Genomic DNA, 9,950 nt, shown 5'->3' with positions numbered 1-9,950 from the left:
GGGGCACCGGGAGGGGGCCGTGGCCCGGCCCGGCTCGGCTCGGCCCGGGCCGGGGCCGCCGCTGACATCCCTCCCCTCTCTCCCCGCAGAGGAGCTGCTCTTCCAGGCCTGGATGGTGCAGGTAAAGCGCGGGGCCGGGCCGGGCCGGGGCGGCGGGGCTGCGGCCCGGCCGTCCCCGTGGAGCCCCGGGGGGGCGGCGGAGCGGCCCGCGGCTCCGGCGGGGCTGGTGCCCGCTTGGACACGGGGCTCTCGGCTGGGCGCCGGGATCGACACAGGAAACGTTTCAGCGGGAAGGAAACTGTCAGCGAGAGCGTTCGCGGCGGGCGGCGGCCGGAGCGCCCGAGCAGCCCGCTGCCGACGGCGGGGGCAGCGCGCGGAGTGCCCGGCCCCGCAGCCAGCGGGGCTCGGGCCGGGGCCAGGGCGCTCCCCCTCCGCTCTGCCGAGCGCACGGCCGGGGGCTGCGTCCGCCTAGGGCAGTTAGGCAGAGTCGGGGCCGGGAAGAGCCGCTGCCCCGGCTCGGGGAGGCGGCTCCTGTGGGGGCCCCGGGGCGGGAGGCTGATGGGGTTAAACTGTGGCCTGGGGTTTTCTCTGAACTGCTTTGAGGGGTTCCCCCCCCCCCAGGAAAGTGCAGTCGAGTTTCCGCATGAGGCAGCAGTTGATGCATTTTCACTTCTGTTTTGTCACTGTCTTTCACTCTTGTGTCTGTGTTACTAGAATAACAAGAAGTACGGTTTGGAGGAGTATTACCACAGGCTGCAGATCTTTGTCAACAATAAAAGGCAAATCGATAAGCACAATGCTGGGAATCACACGTTTGAAAGTAGGAACTAACATTTTTTTTTAATTTGCCAGTCTGATCTTTTGGTTTTGTTTTGACTCAGTTCCTCAGTGAATTAAACATTTTATTTCTCCTTTTTTAGTGGGTCTGAACCAATTTTCAGATATGACGTTCACAGAATTTAAAAAAATGTATCTGTGGAGCGAACCGCAGGTAAATCATTGTCTGAATCCCTCGTGAGCACTGCTGACTCCGCGTGCGTGTCGAGGGCAGGGAGGCCGTGTGTCCGACGGGACTTTAGACCCCGTGCTACCAGCCTGGCGGGCAGGCGGGCACCGTGTAGCATTCTGTGCCGTGCAGGTCGCACACGTAGGATGGCATCTGATTGCTCCTGCCTTGCCTTAAACACCCTGTCCTAAGCCAAGCGCTCCATCGGGGAAGCGCCCTGTCCCTCCCTGGCCGTGGCTGTRGTGAACGCATGGGGGAGAGTAAGAGGGAGGTGAGTTCCCTCCCGGCGCCATGGCTTTCTGGCTTTCAGCCATCCCTGGCTCTTCACTGTGGCTCTGGCATCTGCTTTTAGTTTTGCAGGTTTGTCTATGTTTTTATAGCTAGACCTACAGTCTGATCCTGACTGTCCTGGGTTTTAGGATTGCATTGAGCAACTCCAGCCTCTGYGCACTTTAATGTGGGTTGTTAATGCTCCTGCCAGGGTTGGGCCCACATCTGCAAAGCCCGCAGCTTTGCAGACCTGCTCTAGCGACTGGTTTGCGGCCACCCGGGGCCACACACGTGGTGCTGGCGCAGCGCTGCCTCCGCCCCGGGCAGAGCGGTCGTCTGCCGGCTCCCTCCTCCCTGGCCTGCGGGGCTGCTTATCGCAACCCTCCCGCCTGGCTTGCAGAACTGCTCAGCCACGAAGGGGAACTTCCTGCGCAGCTCTGGGCCGTATCCTGACTCTATTGACTGGAGGAAGAAGGGAAATTACGTGACTCCTGTGAAAAACCAGGTAAGGCACTTGTCTCATCTGTAGTGCACCACGAGCCACTGCCTGGCCTCGGCTGGTTGCTGGATCCTGGCAGGATGGGAGAGGGTAACGCTCTGAGGGCACGGTGCTGAGTGCCAAGGGATGAGCCATGCCCAGGCCTGGCTGGGTGCTGAGGAGGAAGCGCACGGGGGTCTGCATGCCCACAGAGCAAGCAGGACCTCCCCGGGGAGCCTCTCCGTGGTGCAGGTTCAGCGCTGAGCTCGGGGGAAAGCGGGTGCCCAAGAGGCTGGAGGGGGCTGAGGGGGCCTGTGGGTTCTCCGTGCTCCTGGGCAGGGGGCTGAGCAGAGGATGCAGCTGAGGTGCACTAGAGGCCGGCCACCGCCGGCTCGGGGGGCTGTGCACCGCGCTGCCACGGCCGGGGGTGTTGGAGGCGGCTCGCGGCGCTCCGCTGCGCGCTGTGCACTACTTCCTCTCTGATTCTCAACTCAGGGCCCCTGTGGGAGCTGCTGGACCTTTTCTACCACGGGGTGTCTGGAGTCTGCAATTGCTATAGCAACGGGAAAACTCCTGTCTCTGGTAAGAGCTTTTGCCTCGCTGCGCGGTGCTGGCAAACCCTGCCTGCCTGCAGGCGACGTGCTGGGGCTGGCCGCAGGCTGCCGCGCGGGCAGCCCCGGGGCTCGTGCCGGGAGCCTGGCCGTCCAGCTGCGGCCAGGCGCGTGTGGCTGCGCTCGCCACGGCTGGCCCTGAAACKTGCGGCTCCTCGTAAACTGAGCAAAGCTGCTGTGCAAGCACGGAGTCTCCGTGTCTCTCAGGGTGCGTCTGTCCCCATCTGCTCTCAGACTCTGCTTGGGCAGAGCCTTTCTCAGAGATGGAGGCAGCAGGGGCTGAGCGTCATGGGCTGACAAACCCCTGCTGCTGCAAGCAGGCGTTGTGACTTGGAGCCCTCTCTGTTGCTGCCACCCAGCACGTAAACAGCCTCTAGGAACTCCTTGCTGCAAAACAAATTCCTAAAAATAAAATGTTGTGATACTCTTTACTTAGAGACTTTCACAATGATTTATATTCTTGAAGAACCAGAAAGGGAGTGGCCATTTATATAACATGCCAGAATATCTGAGGTTTGGGTATAAATGTTAAACTTGACCTTTTGAAAGGGATCTCACCCGTTTGTGTGAGTGTGAGGCAACCTCCAACCAAACTTGGAAGGAATGCATCTTTCAGACAACGCGTGCTGTAATTGCCTACTCCAGGTTCATGGTATCGTCCTTTGATACCTTTCCTTGGGGAGGAGCAGTATAGGTCTGTCCAGTCTCATGATTCATAATTGCACAAGGTGAATGACCATTTGTACGGACAAAACCAGCACCCAGTGTTGTGTTGCCTGCCATGCGCGTTGAATTCTGTCTCTCGTATTCGGAATGCAGTTGTTTGAATATATACTGACTGAAAAACTTTTTTGTAGGCGGAACAGCAATTAGTTGATTGTGCTCAGGCTTTTAACAACCATGGCTGCAGCGGGTRAGTATTCTAAAGTAGTAAAGTCTAGAAATAAGAATAGCGTAAGCTCCATGATTGACAGCCTTTCTCAAGATCTAGTACTAAGATCCTTCCAGGTCTTAGAATGTTTTTTTGTTTTGTTTCTCTCAGCTGAGAAGTGTCAGGGAAAACATTTTTTTTATTTTTGTTTTGTTGTGTTTGCTTGTTTTGATTTCACCCTCCTAGAGGTTAAAATGTTTCACTAAATCTAAAATATTTCCTAGCCCTTATTGTTCCTTTTGTTTATTACATTTTTTCCTGATACTCATTTTGTTACAATATCTTCAGATATTACAGTCATGGGTATCTACACAGCTAGTTTTTAATACTCTGAAGAAGAGCAAGAAAAGTTCTATCAMTTGCTCTACTCATGGGTCATGCACATCTTGTGGTGCTTTAAGAAACCCACAGAAACCTCTGCTTCCTCTTTGGTAAATTCCTACTGGCATTGCTAAAAGAAGAGGAAATAGAGCTTTCTGAAATCTTCTGTCTTCTGTAAGATAAGTGGTCCATGAGGAATGCTCAGAGAGCCATGCAAACCTATTCTTGTTTTTTTTTTTGTTTTGTTTTTTTTTGTTTTTTTTTTTTAGTTTTTTTTTTTTTAGTGACTCCTCACTTTCTCAGTCTTGTCCTTGTGAATGCATCCTCATCATGCTTCCCTTCTATTGCCTCTGCAAGATCCACTCCCTGGAGATGGCAGAGGAGGGGAGCAGCTTCTTGCTGAAGATTGTCAGTCTGTTGTCATCCCCCTTACTAGGTAGCCAGGGACCCTGGCTGTAGCATCCAGTCTGCAGGGCGGGCACAGATTACAAGAAAAGGTTTTCTGCCTTTAGGCTTCTGCATTGGTGTTTGCCCCTGGGGACTAGACTCCCCTGCAGAATGAGAGACTCCCATGCCTGTGTAGGACCATACCAAACAGGGTGATGGATTAGGCCAGAAGGTCCCAGGTAGGAAGACAGTGAGGGAACAGACTGGAATTCATGCTTTTAGGGGGTTAGAATACACAGCCCATCCTTCCCCTTCTTCCCACTTCAGTGGGAGGGGAAGGGAGACCGCAATAGTTGTGGGTTTGCTCTACAGCAGCTGCTGTGTTACTGTCCTAATTCATCTACATTCTGGCTGTGTTGTTTTGCAGGGGCCTGCCAAGCCAAGCGTTTGAATACATACTGTATAACAAAGGGCTCATGGGGGAGGACACCTACCCATACCGGGCTGAGGTATTCTCACCAGCACAGCTCAGTCATATTTCTACATCAGCTGATCAGGGTCCAAGGCAGGCTCTTAACGCCCTCCTTTGTGTTTGCGCAGAATGGCACGTGCAAGTTCCAGCCGGACAAGGCTATCGCTTTTGTCAAAGATGTTGTCAATATCACGGAGGTAAGTCCCGGCCGGTTAAACCTCCAAACTTCCAGGGTGTTAACACTGTGCCAGGCTTGAGCTTGGGTGTGCTCGGAGGCCCCTCACTAACTTACTGTTTGCCTGTGTTTTCAAGTTACCTGTGATAYGCATGGATTGCTCTTGCTGCTGGCATCTCTCATGCCAGGGTTCAGCTCTGTATATCCATGCTAAGCATCAGAGCAGCAATGCTGAGGACTGCTTAGGTGGTCTCACTGCACAGCTCTTCTCAGCCAAGAGCAGCTCTGTTTTGCTGTTTGGAAGAGCTCTTGTGCTGCCAGAGGGTGGGCTAGGCCAGCAGGTGGGGAAGGCTGTACCTGTGGTTTTGTCCCTGAGTCACAAGGGTGTCTGCTCCCACCTTTCTGCAGCATGATGCTCCCACGCTAGGTTTGCACCGAGCTCTGCCAAACTTAGAGGGCACCCATAAAGCACACAACCATCTCAGTGCCTCCAAGGACATATCTGCACGGCGCAGCGCAGGACAGTGTAGTGATGCTGGCTAGCTCTCAAAGCTGTTCTCACCTGGTTTATATTGCTTGGCAGGACCGCTTTGCATTCCTGACTGCACTGGTCAGGGCTAGCTTGCTTCTTTTGCCTTAGATACTCAGAGTGCTGCTGCTTCTTYCTGAAGGTGGCACCAACAAAGTGCTGTGGTCAAAATACAGGCCCTATGGCCTTTGCTGCCAGCTTTCTCCAGACCTTAAAAAATTCTTGGCTCTTGTCCTTCAATACTTGTGAGATGCACCTGAGTCCTTGCAAGCAGAAGGCCAGGATTAGCCACCCCATCTGTGCTCTGACTGCTGCTCTGGGGGCTCCTGGCAGGTCGCAGTGTGATTGGGAGTTAAATGACACTGGAATCCTCTTCCTGCAGTATGATGAGGCTGGCATGGTCGAAGCAGTGGGGAAGCACAACCCAGTGAGCTTTGCATTTGAGGTGACGAGTGACTTCATGCACTACAGAAAAGGAGTCTATTCAAAGTGAGTGTTTCTGAACCTGGGAGATGGGATAAAGTGTAGGCCTGGAATCACTGGCATGTCTATTTCTCCTTGTGTGGATTTTCTTTGTGGCACTGGACACAGGGACTCAACCATATTCTACTATTTCCTTTTAAATAGAAAATAGAAAATAAAAGTAAATAGGGCTTTAAAATACTGATTTCCCAGGGAGATGAGAAGGCAGCACAGGGAAGAGAGAACATTGTATTTGCAGTTTAATGCTAGGAGCCAGTCCAAACTCAAGACCAGACTGTGTATGTGCAACTGCCAGAGGGTGGTTCTGGAAGCTCAGCACATCGGTATTACGAGCTTCGGAGAACCTTCTGCAGCCCTGTAGCAAAGCTGTGGGAAACTTACCCCTGTGCTTATGTACGCATCTGTATTTGCGAGCTACGAGTGGGTCAGTGGCAGGGTTCATCAGGTCAGCCCAGGGGTTGCAGCTAACATGTCTACTTTACTTAGGGAAGACTAGATAAATTAAGTTTTACATGGGACCCATGCAGCTCTTCTCATGTTAAACCCAGACAGGGTGTGTTTGAGCTGCATAGCTGCACTCATGCTGCATTGCCCCCGAGCTTGTATGCTCGCAGAACGTGCAGAAGGCAGGTCTGTGGGTACATCATGCAAATCCTGTAGGTGCTTACCTGCTTTTGTGCATCCAGACCTGTAAGTAAAGCAGCAGAGGTGAAAAATTTGTTTGTGACATGAAGTGACCTAGTAGGAAAATGTCTCCAGTGTTGTGTCAGTTCTATAGCCAAGGCAAAAAGCTACTTAAAAGGCTGATTAGGACATTTTGGAAATGACTGTGACCGGATAGATTAATTTCTATTAGGCAAGAACAGGGAAAAATGCATGTTTGGGGAGAACCAGAAAAATACTTTAGAGTAATGAATCCTCAGTCACGTAGAACTGCAGGGAGAATTAAACTAAGCATCTAAGCATGAGTGATCTGCCCCAGGGAGCTGCAAGGAAAAGAGTAGGCAGCACTGTGAATTCAAGTGGCTTTCCTGTTGCAATAAACAAAATAATCTCAAAGTTTACTGCCAGCAACAGGCAGCTGCAGGAGATGATCAAGGTATTTTGTAATAGGATTCCAGTTTGAGGAACAACATCAAGTGAAGTTATCACATAGATTTATTGTCAAATATGGATTTAGAGTAAAAGTACATAAAATAATTAGTGCTCAGCCTATGTTCCACAGGCCAACTATTAACAGATTCAAGAAAAATAAATGTCTTGTATGGATTATTGATCTTTATAGTGATCTGCAAACTGAAAATGTTTGAGAACAGCTGATCTAGAGATGGAAGCTTGTACCTTGGAAGCTTTACATCAGACAAAAGCTTTCATCAAGTGAAATTTTTAAAAGGCAGAAATTCAAGGAAATACAAGGAAATGTGTCTCTGGACTCAAGAACTTGCTGTTCAGTATGTCAGATACCAAGAACATAACGTGGTTAAAACTTTATTGAACATTCTTGTGGATAACAAACGAAACCAAAGTTGCAGTTGGACCATGAAATTTGGGGCAGAATAAGCCATTATTGGATGCAATAAGAGCTTTTGTTTTTCACTGCAAAAATTTTCTCTACCCATTTTTTTTTTCATTGTAACTTGTGTTTGATAATATTGGTATTAATTCCGAACAAAAGACCTGACTGGGTGTGCAGATCAAATGTCTTTATAGCCCAATGCCCTGACTTCAGATACAGCCAATAATTATTTTTTAGTGAGAAAACAGAGCAGTGGATGTTTTTCTTGGCATCTCTCTCTAGTTTCCACAATTAGAAGTTAACATTATACATTAGTTTTTTACATAATTGGAGTGCAGTCAGGAACGCTGGCTAATCCATGATTAATTATAGGCTGGTTTTTCCCATAATAATTCTGCACTATTTTTCCTCTTGTTTGCAGCTCAAGATGCGAGCACACTCCCGACAAGGTGAACCATGCTGTCCTAGCTGTGGGGTATGGAGAAGAAAATGGGACTCCTTACTGGATTGTTAAGAACTCCTGGGGCCCACTATGGGGCATGGATGGGTAAGCAGACCCYCAACTCTACTGGATGCATCATGGTCCATCTGTATCTAGTAAAGAAGTAATCTGTCATATGCATCAGTCTCCTTTTATTCTCAAGCTGAAATTTGGCAGTGCTGTTTTAGAGGCCAGTGAGATTACCTAAGCCTTGGCAGTGAGCAACAAAGCTCTAAAAACTGCTCCAAGTGTGACTGGGTAGATCAGAACCATGGAGCAATACATCTGCTAACGTTACCACGGATGTGGCCTGCAAGTGCAGAGCTGCTGTATATTTGATTCACCTGGCTGTCAGGGAACTGGCACAATAGAGCCAGTGCCACTTCTGTGGGTTAGAAGAACAGAGGAAAACAGCGTGTGCCAGCGGAGAGTTTTCACACCAGCTATCCAGGAGCTTGCATATTTCCAGCTGTAAATGAAATTTTATAGAGCTGGGTACTAACTTTGGTAGCTTTGGATCTAAAGGGGACAGGGAATGGCATTTCCTGGTTAAGTAATTTATAAAGAGATCACTGCACTTAGTAATTCTGTATTTGTTCCTTGCACTGGCATGAGAAAAGAATTTACGTTTATATACATAATGACAGCAGTTGCCTTATAGAATCATAGAATGGAAAGGTTGGAAGGGACCTCTGGAAATCATCTAGTCCAACCCTCAGCATAGCCCATACAGGGATTGAACCTGCGACCTTGGCATTAGCAGCACCACGCTCTAACCAACTGAGCTTATGCCTGTGTCAGTTGTACTATTCTGCTGAAGAATGAGCAGGGAACGTTCACTCATACGTGTTTGCTTTTTCTTTTTTTCTTTTTTTCTTTTTTTTAAGGTACTTCCTTATTGAACGTGGCAAGAATATGTGTGGTCTGGCCGCTTGTGCATCTTACCCAATTCCTCAGGTGTAAGAGGGGAGCGCAGGCTGGTGAAGGCAGCCACTGAAACGTGAACAACTCATTGTATAGGAATTTCTAAATGCTAAAATAAACAAACTGAAGAAAAACAAAGAACAAAATCAGTTGAAATCTGTTCCATGMAGGTAGATTCCTCTGCTTGCACAAAGCTTCTTACAGCAGGTAGATCTATGCTGTCTTCCGTATTCCCCAGCCCAAAGCAAGCATGCAAGCCTGAACGGACCTTCCAGGTCTGAGAGCCAGAAGCTTCTGTCTTCTCATCCCAGCGCAATGCCCTTATTGTGTACCTGGCTCTCTCTGCACTAACACAGGGCACGAACCATCTACTGAGACTGGATGTTGTTGAGGGGAGAGTAGCCGATTAGATCAGAGAGCACTTTGAACATGCAAAGGCCAAGCAGTTGTTATCAGACAAATTTTGCCAGTCCAGTTTTGAGAGGCTGTGGCAACATTTACCCCWTTTCTAAGGTGACTGTTCCTGCTCACCAGACCTAACTTAAGGGGATTTTTCTAATTTCTTCGAAGGCAATTTTTCCTTTCAATACAGAAAGTGATGTGATTAAGTTTTAATCTATTTTCATTGAATATTTTAGTATTTTTGTGAAGAATTTGGTTGTATTAATGAAAATACTGAAGAAAGGGGTGATTTTTCTTTTAGGAATCAAGGCACRAGCTATAATAAGTTTAAAAGCATGCAGTTTTGAGAGAAGCCCTGACACCAGTAGGGGGCATTTCTGTTAAATATTATTTCATGTTAAAGTATTGCTACTGACTTATTACAGTGTACTATCGGAGAAAATAAAAACGACTTGTCGCTTGTGCTACAGCTTTCCTTCCTCTCCCTCCCTCCCGCCTTACAGAGGTGTTAACCAGTTATACTATGAAGCGCAGGGGAGGCTGCACTAACGTCCGAAGTTCTGGCTTTCTGGTTACGAACCAGTATCGACTCCTTCGTCGGGAACAGCGCCTGCGGGGCGGCGGGCTCCAGAAGCASGGGCTGGCGAAAGATTAACGGTTGAACGCGTGCTTGAGGCTGCGGGGGCACCATGCCCGGGCGGCGGGGGGCGACGGCCCGCCGCGCTCCACGGCGAGGGGCAGCCCTGAGGCGCCGCGTCTCCCCGCCCGGGCTCCTCCTCTCACAAACGCCCGCGGCTGCGCGGGGCAGCGGGCACCGCCCGCCATTTTGTGAGGCGGAGCGGAGCGGGGCCGCCACGCCCCGGAAGCGGAAGCGCTGCGGCCACTTCCGCTCCCGCGGCCTCCGGCCAATGGGGAGGCGCGCGGCGGCGGCTTGGCGCCGAATGCGAAGGCGGCGCGGGGCGGC

General features: G+C 50.1%; 1 protein-coding gene across 1 annotated transcript; it reads left to right on the top strand.

The window, feature by feature from the left end:
• Positions 1-38: 38 nt before the first annotated feature.
• Positions 39-9,455, top strand: CTSH (cathepsin H). The gene is made up of 11 exons (XM_085301535.1): positions 39-121; positions 715-820; positions 921-991; positions 1,677-1,781; positions 2,250-2,336; positions 3,223-3,278; positions 4,432-4,513; positions 4,605-4,673; positions 5,563-5,669; positions 7,601-7,726; positions 8,548-9,455. The coding sequence occupies exons 1-11, from the start codon at positions 113-115 to the stop codon at positions 8,621-8,623; spliced, it is 894 nt and encodes a 297-aa protein (XP_085157661.1). The 5' UTR covers positions 39-112; the 3' UTR covers positions 8,624-9,455.
• Positions 9,456-9,950: the final 495 nt, after the last annotated feature.

This window comes from Rhea americana, unplaced genomic scaffold (assembly GCF_003343005.1).
Source record: "Rhea americana isolate MKP2758 unplaced genomic scaffold, rheAme1 scaffold_178, whole genome shotgun sequence".
NCBI lineage: Eukaryota > Metazoa > Chordata > Aves > Rheiformes > Rheidae > Rhea > Rhea americana.
Note: the sequence above shows the minus strand (reverse complement) of the source record. Positions and strands in the feature narration are given on the sequence as shown.